General features: G+C 38.8%; 1 protein-coding gene across 1 annotated transcript in view; it reads right to left on the bottom strand.

Moving 5' to 3' along the window:
- Window positions 1-18,237, bottom strand: part of Myo3a (myosin IIIA) — a 232,111-nt gene that overhangs the window by 37,511 nt on the left and 176,363 nt on the right. The window contains exons 25-27 of the mRNA XM_021155802.2: window positions 12,111-12,222; window positions 9,342-9,504; window positions 5,650-5,773 (exon numbers count right to left, since the gene is read on the bottom strand). Coding sequence (XP_021011461.2) covers window positions 5,650-5,773; window positions 9,342-9,504; window positions 12,111-12,222 — 399 coding nt within the window. The remainder of the gene's footprint in view (window positions 1-5,649; window positions 5,774-9,341; window positions 9,505-12,110; window positions 12,223-18,237) is intronic.

Consider the following 18,237-nt stretch of genomic DNA (forward strand, 5'->3'; position numbering starts at 1 on the left):
TCATAGCACCCTATTGACAATATTTATATTTGATCAAAATATGACCAAGACAAGACAGAGTTGCTATGTGGAAAGATCCATTGTAAATTTGTTTTGAAACTTTTATCTTACTGATAAGACACAGTTTGCTGTCTGTATACATGGCTAAGATTCCAAGGTTTGCCTCACCACAAAGACACATGAATTCATTCTGTACCCGAGCTAGTCCAGCGCTTGGAGGACCTCAGAGTCACATGCAGGATGCTTCTCAGGAGAACATCTCAGACTTCTCGCCTGGGAAGAACAGCTGAACTCTTCTGACATCTGCTGAGAGGCTAAGAGAGCTTAACCTTTCTAAAAATGGGGGTTTTCTAGGCCACAGATCAGGAGTGTTTGGTAAAGGAAGAAGTAAATCAAGGACTGCAGATGGAGAGGTGGGCTGTGGTGTGTGTGACTGTAAAGTAAAGACATAGTCTGTAAGAGGGCTCCAGAGCTCAGGTCTTGGGATGTGGTGTGTGTGTCAGGCCTCTCCTTTGCTGGATTTCTTTTCTCTTTCCTATTAGGCTCTCTTAGAGTCTACAAGTTGTAATTTCTAGAAGCAATAAAAATTGTATGTAGCATGTATGTGTGCGTGTGGTATATGCAAGTTTTCATGTAGGTGTGTGCATGTGTGTATATACATGAGTATGGAGACCTGAGGTCGATGTTGGCTGTCTTCCTCAATTGTTCTCCATCTTATTTTTTGAGACAAGGACACTCACTGAACCTGGAGCTAACTGATTCAGCAAGTTGACTTGTCAGTCATTTGGCTGCAGGAATCCATCTGTTTTCATTTCTAAGTGCTGGGATTATACAGCTGGGCTGCCACTCCTGGCTTGTATGGAGAGCACTTTACTTTTGCTATCATCTATCTATCTATCTATCTATCTATCTATCTATCTATCTATCTATCTATCATCTATCTATCTATCTATCTATCTATCTATCTATCTATCTATCATCTATCTATCTATCTATCTATCTATCTATCATCTATCTATCTATCTATCTATCTATCTATCTATCTATCTATCTATCATCTATCTATCTATCTATCATCTATCTATCTATCTATCTATCTATCATCTATCTATCTATCATCTATCTATCTATCTATTTATCTATCATCTATCTATCTATCTATCTATCATCTATCTATCTATCTATCTATCTATCTATCTATCATCTATCTATCATCTATCTATCTATCTATCTATCTATCTATCTATCTATCTATCATCTATCTATCTATCTATCTATCTATCTATCTATCATCTATCTATCTATCTATCTATCATCTATCTATCTATCTATCTATCTATCTATCTATCTATCTATCATCTATCTATCATCTATCTATCTATCTATCTATCTATCTATCATCTATCTATCTATCTATCATCTATCTATCTATCTATCATCTATCTATCTATCTATCTATCTATCTATCTATCTATCTATCATCTATCTATCTATCATCTATCTATCTATCTATCTATCTATCTATCTATCTATCATCTATCTATCTATCTATCTATCTATCATCTATCTATCTATCTATCTATCTATCTATCTATCATCTATCTATCTATCTATCTATCATCTATCTATCTATCTATCTATCTATCTATCTATCTATATCTATCTATCATCTATCTATCTATCTATCTATCTATCTATCTATCTATCTATCTATCTATCATCTATCTATCTATCTATCATCTATCTATCTATCTATCTATCTATCATCTATCTATCTATCTATCTATCTATCTATCTATCTATCTATCATCTATCTATCTATCTATCTATCTATCTATCTATCTATCTACCTACCTATCTATCTATCTACTATCTATCTATCATCTATCTATCTATCTATCTATCTATCTATCTATCATCTATCTATCATCTATCTATCTATCTATCTATCTATCTATCTATCTATCATCTATCTATCTATCTATCTATCTATCTATCTATCATCTATCTATCTATCTATCTATCTATCTATCTATCTATCTATCATCTATCTATCTATCATCTATCTATCTATCTATCTATCTATCTATCTATCTATCTATCATCTATCTATCTATCTATCTATCTATCATCTATCTATCTATCTATCTATCTATCTATCATCTATATATCTATCTATCTATCATCTATCTATCTATCTATCTATCTATCTATCTATATCTATCTATCATCTATCTATCTATCTATCTATCTATCTATCTATCTATCTATCTATCTATCATCTATCTATCTATCTATCATCTATCTATCTATCTATCTATCTATCTATCATCTATCTATCTATCTATCTATCATCTATCTATCTATCTATCTATCTATCTATCTATCTACCTACCTATCTATCTATCTACTATCTATCTATCATCTATCTATCTATCTATCTATCTATCTATCTATCTATCATCTATCTATCTATCTATCTATCTATCTATCTATCTATCTATCTACCTATCTATCTATCTATCTACTATCTATCTATCATCTATCTATCTATCTACTATCTATCTATCATCTATCTATCTATCATCTATCTATCTATCTTCTCTCTCTCCATGGATCTATCTAAATCTTTATGTGATTTATAAAAACACATAACTACATATTAATGGGGTACTTTGTGATCAGATTAATCCTACTATTATGGTCAAACACATAAAAGTTTTTTTTTTATGGTAGAAATATTCAATATGCTTGTATGTTTTCAGTGTCTGACTGTGTGACCAATCTGTCCAATGTCAAATATTCTACATTAGGTTGGGCTGGTTTCTTATTAGTCATTCTGTACCTTAAGGGGGACTTGTAGACAGTAAAATTTTAATCATAGCAGCTTTATTATTTGTAATGGCCAGAAACTAGAAACAACTTAGATATTCCTTCACCAAATAATGGATAGAGAAAATGTGGGTACATTTACACAATGGATTATGACTCATCTGTTAAAAAGATAGCATCATGAAATACAGACAAATGGATAGAACTAGAAAAATAAGTCATCCTGAGTGAGGTATTCCAGACCCAAAAAGACAAACATGGTATGTACTCACTTTTAAATGGATACTAGTCACTTAAAGGGTAACTGTGTTAACATCCACAGTACCAGAGAAACTAAGTAAAAAGAAGGGCTCAAGGGTGATAAATGGCTCTCTTTGGGAAGGGGAAAAGGAACAGATATTGCAGGAGGACTGGAGTTGGGTGAGAACAGGAATAGGAGGAGTCAGGTTAGGAGAAGATGGAAGGAGAGAGTACTAGAAAAGCCAACTGGAGAACAACATGATGTACTAACCAGAACCCCGGAGCTCTTGCCTCTAGCTGCATATGTATTGAAAGATGGCCTAGTCGGCCATCAATGGAAAGAGAGGCCCATTGGACTTGCAAACTTTATATGCCCCAATATAGGGGAATGCCAGGGCCAAAAGAATGGGAATGGGTGGGTAGGGAAGTGGGGGGTGCTATGGGGGACTTTTGGGATAGCATTGGAAATGTAATTGAGGAAAATATGTAATAAAAATATTAAAAATTTAAAAAAAAAAGAAAAAAAAAAGAAAAGCCAACTGGAATTGTGAGGCATCTCGGAATGAACTAGAAATCTAGTGCAATGAAAACTTCCAGAAATCGATTAGAGTGGCTCTAGCTAAGACTAGTAGCAGTGGAGTATATGGAGCCTGAACTGACCATATCCTGTAACTAGACAAGACTTCTACTGCAGGTTTAGGGACACCAACCCAGCCACAAAACCTTGGATATACAACTTGTCCTTGCTACAAGATGTGCTGGGGTAAAGGTGGCACAGAAATTGTGGGAGTGGCCAACCAATGACTGTTTCAGCTTGAGACCCATGCTACAAGAGAGTGCACTCTTGACACTACTTAGATCCAGGAACCAGATGCTAGATATCCCAGAGACCTAGGATAGAACTGAACAGAACAGGGGAAAAAGTCAATGAAATGATCCCTAATGGTACTCATAGATTGAAGCCTGCCACAATCGCCATCAGAGGGGCTTCATCCAGCAACTGATGGAAGCAGATGCAGAGACCCACAGACAAGCATTAGGCAGAGCTCAGGGAATCCTTCAGAAGGTGGGGGAGGGAGTGTAGGAACCAGAGGGGTCAAGGACATCAAAGAAAACCCACAGAGTCAAATAACCTAGGCTCTTAAGGACTCACAGAAACTGAACTGACAGTCAGGGAGACTGTGTGGGTTGGACTTAGGCCCTCTACATATGTTATGGTTTTGTAGCTTGGTTTTCTTGTGGGACTCCTGACAGTGGGAGCTGGAACTGTCTCTGGTTCTTCTGCCTGATTTTGGGACCCCTTTTCCTCTTACCAGGTTGCTCCATGAAGTGTTAATATGAGGGAAGGTGCCTGGTCTTAGTGCAACTTGATATTCCATGTTTGGTTGATATTCATGGAATACCGGCATTTTTCTGAAGAGAAAAGGGGAAGGAATGGATGGAGGAAGGAGGGAGAAAAAACTTTTCTGGATGTAATATATGAGAGAAGAATAAATAAAATAAAAATTTCTATCAGTGTTTGTAAACTGAAAATAAATCCTTGGAGTTTTGAGAAGAAAGGTGGAAGCAAATTGGTATATAACTGCAGATTTCTTTGATACATGCAATATCTACACATAGTCATTATTTCTAAAAGTAGTAAATTTATTCCAGCTTTTTTCTGTCTCTTATCTGCCACCTGTTTACATTTTTTTTTTTACATTTTTCTGACTCCTATTATATAGGTCCTACTCCTGAGGCAGACTTGGGGTCTCTCCAGAGTTAGTAGGCCAGTTTCACATCATTTGGACCATCACAGGCAACATCAAAGGTCTCTGAGCACACGGAAACCTAAAATACACGATCCTTCCACAATTCAAATTACCATTGATGTCTGTTGATTAAGGAAATGAGACGGACTTGTACAGTATGGGGAGAGTATGCATGAAGGGAGGGGTGCTAACAAGTATAATGCTGAGGATTGAACTTAGGGCTTTAATTACACCAGGAAAGTGCTTCACGATAGAGCCAGCCAGCTTTACTAGCAATTTATTGGTCACATTCTTTTTCATGATGCTGTGAGTCATTTGAGGATAAGGGCTTTATTTCTTTTATCTCTGTATCTCCACTAACAAACATAAAGCCTGCTGAGTAAATGCATTCTTGTGGCTCTTCAAATAGGGACTTTGAGTCCTGCATGGGAAGGTTTAAGGGAGGAAAGGGCAGGTAGTGATTATAACTTGGAAGCAATGGCATATTGGCTGCTGTGCCATAGGAATGAATGGGAGGGCTCAGGGTCATTTAGATGGGGTTGGAGATGCTATTATGGATACCAAGAGAATTACTGGGAAAGGGACACCCTGACCTTAAAGTAGATCACAGAGAGCTGTTCCCTAAGTGTGATCATGAGCAGAAGATATCCATGAACTCCAAGTGAACAAGGTGACTGTGCGTTTCACTGGTTTGATATATCAGTATCAGGAACCCAGAGAGGAGAAACAAAGACTGGGAACGTTATTCTATGACCACCTTGAACCACCTCGTCTTGCTCTAAGACATCTTGTTGGCAAGATAGTGTCAGAAAGAACATCATTGTACCTTTTGGTTTCAAAATTTTTCTTGTAGTCAAATTCCTGATCCTTAGCCTGAATGCTCCTTCCTGCTGCACTTTTCACATTAGATGTTTCTTTCCCATGTTTTCGCAAGAGATGTCTTCTTGCAGCTGAAACCCATATGGAACAAAAGGATGGTTGTTACAAGCAATAAAAGAACATTAAATGAATGCAAACTAGTAGTTCTAACATCATTGTCATTGAGGAAAATGACAGTAAAGATGGCAAATAGATCAGTTCTTTCTTTTTATTAAAGGATGGGTTTAAGTCTTTTTTAAAAACTTTTTTATTAGATATTTTCTTCATTTACATTTCAAATGTAAATGAAGCCCCAGCCCTGCTCCCCAACCCACCCACTTCCAGTTCCTGGCCCTGGCAATCCCCTGTAGTGGTGCATATGATATTCGCAAGATCAAGGGCCTCTCCTCCCACTGATGGTCTGGGTTTGGTGGTTGTATATGAGATGGATCCCCAGGTGGGGCAGTCTCTGGATGATCCTTTATTCCCTCTTAACTCAGAACTTTGTCTCTGCAACTCCTTCCATGGGTATTTTGCTCCCAATTCTAAGAAGGAACGGAGTATCTACACTTTGGTCTTCCTTCTTCTTTAGTTTCATGTGTTTTACAAATTGTATCTTGGGTATTCTAAGTTTTTGGGTTAATATATGCTTATCAGTGAGTGAATATCATGTGAGTTCTTTTGTGATTAGGTTACCTCACTCAGGATGATATCCTCCAGATCCATCCATTTGCCTAAGAATTTCAAAAATTCATTGCTTTTAATAGCTGAGTAGTACTCCATTGTGTAAATGTATCACATTTTCTGTATCTATTCCTCTGTTGAGGGACATCTGGGTTCTTTCCAGCTTCTGGCTATTATAAATAAAGCTTCTATGAACATAGTGGAGCATGTGTCCTCATTATATGCTGGAGCATCTTCTGGGTATATGTCCAGGAGAGGAATTGGTGGATCTTCCGGTAATACTATGTCCAATTTTCTGAGGAACCACCAGACTGATTTCCAGAGTGGTTGTCCCAGCTTGCAATCCACCAGCAATGTAGGAGTGTTTCTCTTTCTCCACATCCTTATCAGCATCTGCTGTCACCTGAATTTTTGATCTTAGACATTCTGAATGGTGTGAGGTGGAATCTCAGGGTTGTTTTGATTTGCATTTCCCTGATGATTAAGGATGCTGAACATTTTTTCAGGTGTTTCTCGGCCAGTTTGGTATTCTTCAGTTGAGAATTCTTTGTTTAGATCTGTACCCCATTTTTAAATAGGGTTATTTGATTTTCTGGGGTCCATCTTCTTGAGTTCTTTATATATATCAGATATTAGTCCCCTATCTGATTTAGAATAGGTAAAGATCCTTTCCCAATCTGTTGGTGGCCTTTTTGTCTTGACAGTGTCTTTTGCTTTACAGAAGCTTTACAATTTTATGAGGCCCCATTTGTTGATTCTCGATCTTACAGCACAAGCCATTGCTGTTCTGTTCAGCAATTTTCCCCCTGTGGCCATATCTTTGAGGCTTTTCCCCACTTTCTCCTCTATAGGTTCAGTGTCTCTGGTTTTAGGTGGAGTTCCTTGATCCTCTTAGACTTGAGCTTTTTACAAGGAGATAAGAATGCATCAATTCACATTTTTCTACATGATAACTGCCAGTTGTGCCAGCACCATTTGTTGAAAATGCCTTTTTCCCACTGGATGGTTTTAGCTCCTGTGTCAAAGATCAAGTGGCCATTGGTGTGTGGGTTCATTTCTGGGTCTTCAATTCTATTCCGTGATCTACCTGTCTGTTGCTGTCCCAGTACCATGCAGTTTTTTATCACAATTGCTCTGAAGTACAGCTTGATGTCAGGGATGGTGATGCTACCAGAGGTTCTTTTATTGTTAAAATTTTGCCATCCTAGGTTTTTGTTATTCCAGATGAATTTGTAAATTGCCCTTTCTAACTCTGTGAAGAAATGAGTTGGGACTTTGATGGGGATTGCATTGAATCTGTAGATTGCTTTGGGCAAGACTGGTTTCTTTTAGTAAGATTGTTACATTTGCCTTTCACCATCTGGTAATCTCTGGCATTAGTTGTTCCAGCTGTCTCTGGCTGGAGCTTTTTCCTTCTGTGATTCTGTTAGCCTCTGTCAGCAGTCCTGGGAGTCCAACTCTGTCCAGATTCTCATTGGTCAGAGCACTCTCTGCAGGCAAGTGCGCAGAGGTCTGGAGCTCAGCTTTGCCTCCTGGCTGAAGATGAAGGCCGGAAGAGACCCTGTCCCAGAAGCTATGTTGCTTCTGCTGCCAGCGAGTTCTCCTGTGCAGACTGGTCTCTTTGGGACTCGGGATATAAGATGGTGTCCTGACCTTTTAAGTCTTTTTTAAAAATTATTTTTTATATAAAGTATGACCATGAAATCTCCATGGAACTACAGTGGCAAACACTGAGACCATGGGAGGCAGCATGTTCCTTCACTTGATGTCATCTTCTTTTCTGCCATGTTTAGTTCTTTACAGAAAAGTCCCCACTTATCTACACGTATAGTTAGAACATTTTCACCAATTATCCCAGGAGTCATATATACTTTAGAATTCAGTTTTCTTTTTATTTTAGAAAGTTTACATGGAGTACCTATATCCAGTAACATTCCCTTGTCATGAGAGCTTCTCAGAGCAAAACTCTGGTTCATTTCTTCACAACAGTAGACTATTCTTACAACTTGGATGAAGGAATGACTAAATAGCCTCACTTCTTATCAGGATATGAATAACTGACAAGTGAGTTATGAAAATCTTTTCAATCAGAGCTCTGTGCATTTCAGAGTTCAGTAAGAGATCCCAAAGTACCTTAATGTCTTGGGCAGACATTAACAGTTTGAAATTCCAAAAAAGAAATGGTGGCCCATTACTGACTGATAGAACTGAGAAAAGAATATGGGTTGTTTGACAGTTATCTACCATGTCTACCATGTGGATGTTCTTCAGAATGTGGCTGTGTATGATAATGAGCTAAAAGTCAATTTAGTGAGCCTAGGCTAGCATCTAAAACAAAACAAAATAGGTCAGAAATAAATTTCAGAGTGAAAATAAGGTACATTTTTAATTATGGCAATTTGCTGAATTTTTTTTTTTTTAATACTGTGGCAAGTCATCCTAGGCATGACTTAAATTTATGTATACCTTTAAAGGCAAAAATAGCAAAGCTCACAATCTATGAATGTAGTTTAATAAACATTTGTTAAGTATGGTTATGGGTTAATACAGAGAAATGGATACCCTTTAACAAAATAAAGTTTAATTAAATTGTCAAAAAATGATGACAATTGTAACCTTTGGAATAGAGTAGGAAGAATTTTATTGCCTAATGAGTAATGCTATTGTAATGTGATTCTTGAGACCCACAATTAATCCAATTGTTTGCCACATCAAGCAGGATAGGTCAAGTGTGTTTCACTAATGCTTGACAGGAAACTCAAAACCTCAAATTATTTAATTTAAAACAAAATCATTTATTCAAATATTAATAGTGTCAATCAGTGATTGTAACAATCTAATTTATAGTAGCATGGAAATAAAAACAAGTCACATGAGAATTGGAGGGCTGTGCCTAAGACATACTAAATTTGATTTATGACCATACATAAAGACCCAGTTATGGTTTTTACATTGCAAGATCACCTTGGTGATTACCTGACTGTATTATTACAGCACCACTCTTCCTCTTCTGCTGTAGTTCTTGGTATCTTCTTGCACCCAAGAATGCTCTGACACTGGCTTGAATCAAAACAAGCTTGTTGGTGGCTTCCTTTCGCATTAGATTCAACTGTTCCACATGATAATATTTAAGGAACACCTTAAGAGAATTAAAATAAAGTATAGTAAGATGGTGACACACAGAAGTATAATGACTATGTATTATGCTTAAAGAACAGATTGTATGTTGAAACTCTTTGGGTTGTAGAAGACATTATTTGCTTCTTGGGCTTTGCTGTTGCTTAGCAGCAGAAGATGGCCTAGTCAGACATCCATAGGAGGTGAGGCCCTTTGTCCTATGAAGGCTCTATGCCCCAGTATGGGGGAATGCCAGGGCCAGGAATGGGTGGGTTGGTGAGCAGGGGGAGGTGGGGAGGGGAAACCAGGAAAGGGGATAACATTTGAAATGTAAATAAAGAAAATATCCAATAAAAAAAAAGAAAAAAAAAGAAAAAAAAATAGAAGAAAAAACCAAAAAACAAAAAAACCCCTTGTTTTTGAGAATAAAACAAAAGGTAGACCTGGCAAACTCTGGGGTTCTTTGGATCTGATAACAAGAATGGGGCATTCTGAGCTCTTGCTAGCAAATATTTATCATCACATATTCTGAGTGGATCTCATGTTTATACTTAAAACATTTGAAAGACAGTGCTGTTTCCCAAATTAAAAAAAAAAATCACACAAATATATTTGTAAATTAAAGAAAGGGTAGTTTATTTGCAAACTATTCATTCATCAAATGATTTGTAAAACATTAAATTTCATTGTCTGCTGGGGTTACAAAGATGAATATGGCAGGAAATGCCAAGGCATTGTCATTGGGGAAGATAATGCAGAGAGGGAGTCTTAGTGGACTCAACAACTTTTTCAACAGACTAAACATGGGTTGACTTCAGATCATTCTAAACTTGAACTTGGTCAAGGCAGAAGCCTTAAGACCAAAGGTATTTCGCACATCTAGGATTTTTAGGTTCACCTATCCCTTAAGGGAAAATCTTACTTTTTTTTAAATGGATAAATTCATCAACAAAGGTTATCACAAAGAGTTCATTGTGCCCATCAACAAAATTACTTAAAATCAAATGTTACAGCTGAGTCATAAAAGCTGGTAACCTTTAATGTAGAACTCTCTCAGCATGCCATTGAACATTGAGGCCTGGCACCACAAGCAAACAGTATGGCATTATGGATTTTGATTGAATTCAATTTTAATTTCTACAGGATTCTAGATATTAATATATTTAGTCCTTTCTGTTGTTGACAATTCATTTAAAATTCAATGTGTTTAAAAAGGTCATCATTTTTTTGCATAGCATTAGAAATGTTCTTATATTAAACACTTTTATCCATGTTAATGACTTGGAAAGGTGAAGTGGAAAAATACAAATAGCATTAAAATGCTACTTAAATATCATGCAGAATGGGCAGGCGAAGGACCTTTTACAAGTTAAAACTCCATTTGAAGTCATACATGCATTTCTGGCCATAAATGATGAGGTTTTAGCCTGACAATGTTCATCCTTGTAAGCATTTAAAAGAAAATGGACTGAATAAAATATATATCCTCCAAGCACAGTGAATTCTTCTTTATCAAATATCAAAGTGTTACTGATGATCAGAAGAGAATGGAGAATATATGGAGAATACATTCTCAGAACATCACGATATTCTCTCCCCTCTTCCTATGCCCAGGACACAGCACTCAGGTTTCTTTGCAAATGAGGGTGCATTAGTCCTGGTGGGGTGGCTGACAGCAGTTATTCTTTGTTGTTTCCGCATACTGTCTTGGGGATTATCTGATATACTTCCATGATACATTTAGAATGTACTGTCACTTACCCCACCTTAAGATGTTCTAAGTACACATGCTAGGTCCATTGTATCCTTTTTCCATATTCAAGATGATGTTTTTGTTTTTAAAACTTTGTTCTCTGAGGGGTTAGATAAGATCCTCAGGCTCCCACAGTTAATAATAAGTGGACCAGTCCTCAAACATACAGTGAATCTCATGATGATGCTAAATGTTTTACTTGAGATAAATTTCAAGTTTATAATAAATACCAAGTAAGAATTTGAAAAAGAAGAGAGAAACAGGAATCCCATTTTGATCTTTACACTAGATTTTGACTGCTTAGAACTGATAACAGATAAAATGATGGCTGAGCATGTCAGTGCATGTCTTTAATCTCAGGACTAGGGGCAGAAGCAGGTATGCCTCTGTGAGTTCAAGACCAGACAGGACTATAAATTGAGTTCCAGGCCAGTGAGGGATACAGAGTCAGACCCTAGTCCCTTCCACAGAAAAACACATCAGTTTGCCTTCAATACCATTTGAAGTTATGTTATTTACTGCCAGTGTCATTGGGATTTTTCTTTTAAACAAATCATTGAAATACCATACTGTTTGCATCAGGTTTGTCTATGGGCACGTCTGTGGAACAATTTTTTTTTTTTTTTTTGACTTTTAACTGATAGAAAAGGCCTAGCCCACTGTGGGCAGTGTCATTCCTAGGCAGCTGGGCCTGAGCTTTATAAAGATCAAAAGTGTTTTTAACTCCATTAAGGAAGGCTTTATGAATTACAAATATCATCCCCACTTTTACATAGTTTCTAACAAAACTCATAATAGTTTCAAACATAGTAAAGTGTTACAACGCCTATAAATCCAGTCATCATTTCTCTATCAAAATTATATAAAAATATTACTTTCGTTTTTCCAAGAGCCCAGTTATCAAGACCAGCCTTTTCCAAAATGGCAGCACAGGTGTCTGGGCTCACTGGGGGCTCTTCACTCGATTTGTAGCAGAGAATGTAATACCTGAAAATGATAAAAATGTCTGGTTGGTTTGTGCAGTGGTCCAACATCTCAACAGTGGTAGCCACTCAGCAACTCTGTCATGTTGAAGGGCTGAGATTAATGCTTGGCTCCCTTATATATTCCCAGAATGAGAACAAAGTGAGATAGATACAAACCAAGAGTCTTCTGTAGTTTCACTCCTGTGGTTGCTCTCCATTTTGTTCATATACTTCATATATAGGAAACCATTTAATACTCATAAGCACATGAAATGTGTTTATGATTTATGGGTGCAGATAACTAGAAAGTCACATTATAGAGGCTTACAGAACTTAAATCACATTGAGGATGAATATTTAGTAAATGACAGGATTGGGGTTCAAGCTGAGTTTGACTTTAAATCACGGGTATTCACTGTAATGGCTAAACTGGGTTGTCAACTTGACATACCTCAGAGGAGAAAACCTTCTCTTGTTGAAGGCAATTGAAGAAGTGCCTGCATCAAATTTGCATATGTGCTTGTCTGTGGGGCATCTTCTGATTGCTAGTCTATATAAGAAGGGCTAATGTGAGTGGCTAAGCAGTTGTGCCTGGGCTGAATAAGAAACCTAGCTGAATGTGAGCCTAGGGAACACACTATTAAACAGCATTCTTCTGTTGGTTCTCCCTTCAAGCTCTTGCCTTTTGTTCCTCCCTTGACTCACCTCAGTGATGGACTATAACATGTAGGCTAAAATAAGACTTTCTTTCCCAAGTTGTTTTTGTTAGTGTTTTATCACAGCAACAGAAAACAAACTAGAACCTACTAAACACTATCCTGCCATCAGTGAACTGTGCTCAGAAGATTGTGAGCAAAATGATTATGCTATTAAATGGAGCTGCTTTCACTCTTTTTGTTGTTGTTGTCTGTTTTTTGTTTTGTTTTTCTGAGACAGGATTTCTCTGTGTAGCCTTGGCTGTCCTGGAACTCACTTTGTAGACCAGGCTAGCCTTGAACTCAGAAATCTGCCTGCCTCTGCCTCTGCCTCCCAAGTACTGGGATTAAAGGCATGCGCCACCACTGCTAGGCTGAGCTGCTTTCTCTGGATCTGATGATAGGGTTCATTGAAAATAAATAAAAACAGTAAAACTGCTACAGTTTAGAGCTTACATATCTCTCATGGCCCATGTTTTAAAGGCCTGTTCTGTGGAACAGCTTTTGGATGACTATAGGAATCCCGAGATCCATCGGGAGATCGTCAGGTTTCTGGGGATGTATCCTTAAAGAGATTATTGGGACCACCATCCCCTTCCTCTTCCATTTCTCTTTGTTCTCTGACTCCCACTAGACATCTTGTTTTGTTTCAACATGTGACTGTGATTTGCAACTGTAGGCCCAAAGTTGTGGAGCCAGTGAATGGACTAGAAGCCCAAATCAACCTTTTATCTTTATCAATTGGCTATTTCAGGTGGTTCATTAAAATTGGTGGAAATCTGATAAAGATGCCTAGTGACTTGTGCAAAGTAAAATCATATTGGGCACTTCTCTTGTGGGGCAGTGGACTGTACCAGGAAACTTGGTAAGGCAGAGTGTGTCTAAGATCCTGATACTCTGGTACCCACCTGAGATGGTAGATGCCTCACTGCTTGCTCCCTGACAGATTCCTGGCACACATGTTCACACTCCCTGAGTTGGTCACACAGCTCAGAACAGAGTTCTCCATTCTAATGAGGTATCTAGAGACCCCGAGGGTTTAGCCAATAAGCTTCCTTTCCTTGACGTTCCTCCCTGCAAAAGGTATTTAATCTCTGGTCCACCCTGAGAAGTTTGTATGCATTCATTTTCCATGATGAGCAGTCAATAAATGGTATGGATAAACATGGACTGTCTGTACTGCTGAGAACTGCTATGGGGAGGATGGAGAAGGCTTTTGCCTACAGAGTCACAGCCTCTGTCTCCCATAGAAAGTGTCTGTGTTTCCAGACAACTGCCACCAAGCTAAGGACAATCTCTGATGAGCTAAGCCAGAGCTCCCATCTCCCCCGGCCACTGTTCTCAGCTCATCTGCCCACAAAGGTCTCAGCTGTGGACCTCTCTATCCTCATTCCCAACTCCTCTGTGCAGCATCTCAGCAGTGACTGGGTGTTCTTGAGTCAGGGAACTCCAACTTAGGCTGCACCACATCTTAGACTGCATTTTCCCATCCCTGGTGCGGTTGCTCAATGCTTTCCTAAAGCCCAGCACCCGAGGCTGTGCATGGGATAAGCTTAGCCATGCTCCCTGCATTTTGCTATCCTAGCAGCATACCCTACACCCCATCAGTTGAGGGGAACGTAGAACAACAATCCCTTAAGGTGGTTTTCTTGTTGTAAAGCAGAAAAGCTTATCTGTAATCACTGAGGAAAAGGTACAGAGTGTTCCCCATCTGAGGAGGATTAGTCAGTTCCAGAAGGTTATGAAGTCTTACTGTGAGCTTTGGGAGCCCTTTCTAAATTGTTCTCCCTTCTGAACTGTCTAGGCTGAATTGGGTGACAGCTTTCAAAACAGTGACAGAGAAAGGATTTAGCATTTTTTCCCCTGGTACTTCCTGCTATTTAGAACAGAGATTGATTTTTTCTCCCACTATATCCATAGCCTTTACTCTCTTATATTTATCATATAGTAATTTGCTATTCTATAGTATCATGGGGTTTGAAACATAAGTAATTCTTCGCCCCTCCCCCCCACCCCCCTACCCCCGCCCAAGACAGGGTTTCTTTGTCTAGCCTTGGCTGTCCTGGAACTCATTCCATAGACTAGGCTGCCCTGGAACTTTCAAAGATCCAAAGCCTCTGCTTCCTGAGTCCTGGGATTAAAGGCGTGTGCCACCACTGCCCAGCTAACTCTCACTTCTTAATTTCTAAATAAATAATTTACCTGCAACCAACACAAAGTATTTAGGTTTTTCTTGCAGTATATATTATAAAACCATGGATATTTTGATAGCATAAAGCTCACACTTTTTAGCCCAAATGGTTGTCTTATTTCCTCTCTTGTTCCTGCATGAATGCCCACTCTCCCAATCCACCTTAATCCAAATCCACTTAGCTTTTTGGAACACCATTTTTATTGGGATCCCAATAGGTGCCTTTCCATTTCTTTTTCACTCTCTAGTGCCATGAGGTAAGCAGTTTTGTTTGAATGCATAACCTGTTTATACAGTTGTCTTGTATAAAACCCTACTTCCTGTCTTCCCTAATAACTGCATCCTCTGGCAGATTCTGGTTTATGGTTCCTGATCTTGACATTTTAATGTAATAGTCTTTCACCCTGTAGACTCTTGCATTGTGTACACCAGTCTTTTGAACTTGTCATTTACTAAGTTGTATTGCTTGTTAACTTCCTATGTCTTTGGCTCTGGTAATCCAAACCAGATTGCCAATTACTGAAGATAAGACAGTTTTGAAACTGTCCCTACAGCTCTTAGCACAGTGGCTTAGCATACATATATTAGTGATATTACTGTATTAGTAATACTTAAGTAGAATAAGGTAGAAAAGCCCCAAATTAGTAGATACTGATTGTTATGGTTTGTATATGTTTGGCCCAGGTGGTGGGACTATTTGGAGGTATGATCTTGTTGGAGTAGGTGTGGCCTTGTTGGGATACCTGTGTCACTGTGGGCATGGGCTTTAAGACCCTACTCTTAGCTGTCTGTAAGCCAGTATTCTGCTAGTGGCCCTCAGATGAAGATGTAGAACTCTCAGCTTTTCCTGTACCATGCCTGCCCAGATGCTGCCATGTTCCTACCTTGATGATATTGGACTGAACCTCTGAACCTGTAAGCCAGCTCCAATTAAATGTTGTCCTTATAAGCTGAACGGGTTTGCAAGCCCATACGAAGAACAATAACATCAACCAACCAGAGCTCCCAGGGTCTAAACCACCAAGCAAGGAGTACACAGTGAGGGACCCATGGCTCTGGCTGTATATGTAGCAGAGGATGACCTTGTTGGGCATCAAGGGAAGAAGAGCCCTTGGTTCTGTGAAGGCTCCATGCCCCAGAGTAGGGGAATGTGAGGGCAGGAAGATGAGAGTGGGTTGGTTGGTGAGGGAACACTTTCATAGAAGCAGGAGAAGGGGATTGGGAAAGGGGATAACATTTGAAACATAAATAAATAAGATATCCAATAAAAAGTATATTGTTGGGGTTCCTTCTAGTCAGTGCCAGTGCTGGGCCACCTTGGCCCCGAACTCAGAGGACAGTCCCATGGTTCCCAGAGGTCTCTCCACCCCCCTCCCAGGTGCCCTAGTAGGCCCAGGATCTTAAGATCACTGGTGAGTTGAATATAGTATCTGTCCCAACAGAACTGGAAGTGCCTGGGGCTAGCTGGAGCATGGACACAGGAAGGCTGCCTGACCAGTAGCTCAGGTTCCTTTTGGTCAGCACTGGTCTACCTTGGTTTCCAACTTAGCAGACAGCCCATGGTCCCCAGAGAAGGTACCACTTCCAGGCTCTCTAACACAACCAAGATCTTAGGATGTCAGGAGCTTGGTCACACCAGGATCTCAGGGTCTCAGAGGAAGATTTACTCCCAGGAACTCTGACACACCCAGAATATCAGCATCAGCATCACAGGATCCCAGAATCACAGGATCACAAAGAAAGCTGGACTCAGAGAAATTCTGACCCAACTGGGGTTACAGGAAGGATAGGTCCTAATCAGATATATCCAGGGCAGGGAGCAGTTGAGATAATCAGATGGCAGGAGGGAAGCATAAGAACAGAAGCAAGAGAAACCAAGTTTATTTGATATCATCAGAACCTATCTCTCTCACCATAGCAAGTCCTGGATACACCATTACACCAGAAAAGCAAGATATAGATCTAAAGTCACTTCTCATAATGATGACAGTGGACTATAAGACGGACATAAATAACTTCCTTAAAGAAAATCAGGAAAACACATCCAAACAGGTGAAAGAATTGAACAAAACCATTTAGGATCTAAAAATGGAAGCAGAAACAATCAAGAAATCACAAAGGTCTCAACTCTGGAAATAGAAAACCTAGGAAAGAAGTCAGGAACCATAGATGCAAGCGTAACAAAAAGATTACAAGAGATAAAAGAGAGAATCTCAGGTGCAGAAGATACCATAGAAAATATTTACACAACAATCAAAGAAAATGTAAAATGCAAAACGCTGCTAACCCAAAACATTCAGGAAATACAGGGCACAATGAGAAGACCAAACCTACGGATAATAAGAGTAGATGAGAATGAAGATTTTCAACTTAAAGGGCCAGCAAATATCTTCAACAAAATTATAGAAGAAAACTTCCCCAACCTCAAGAAAGAGATGCCCATGAACATATAAGAAGCCTACAGAACTCCAAATAGTTTGGATCAAAAAAGAAATTCCTCCTGTCATGTAATAATCAAAACACCAAATGCACAAAACAAAAAGAATATTAAAAGCAGTAAGGGAAAAAGTTCAAGTAACATATAAAGGCAGACCTACCAGAATTACACCTGACTTCTCCCCAGAGACTATGAAAGCCAGAGGATCCTGGGCAGATCTGATATAGACTCTAAGAGAACACAAATGCCAGCCCAGGCTACTATACCCAGCAAAACTCTCAATTACCATAGATGGAGAAACCAAGGTATTCCATGACAGAACCAAATTCTAACAATATCTTTCCAAAAATCCAGCCCTTCAAAGGATAATAAAGGGAATTCTCCAACACAGGGAGGGAAACTATGCTCTAGAAAAACCAAGAAAGGAATCTTTCAACAAACCTAAAAGAAGATAGCCACATGAACACAATTCCAAGTCTAACAACAAAAATAACAGGAAGCAACAATTACTTTTCCTTAATATCTCTTAATATCAATGGACTCAATTCCCCAATAAAAAGACATAGACTAACAGACAGGCTACATAAAGAGGACCTAATATTTTGCTGCATACAGGAAACCCACCTCAGGGACAAAGACAGACACTACCTCACAGTGAAAGGCTGGAAAATAATTTTCCAAGCAAATGATCCCAATAAACAAGCTGGAACGGCC

Source organism: Mus caroli, unplaced genomic scaffold (genome assembly GCF_978045245.1).
Source record: "Mus caroli unplaced genomic scaffold, Mus_caroli_1 scaffold_2, whole genome shotgun sequence".
In the NCBI taxonomy this organism is placed as follows: Eukaryota; Metazoa; Chordata; class Mammalia; order Rodentia; family Muridae; genus Mus; species Mus caroli.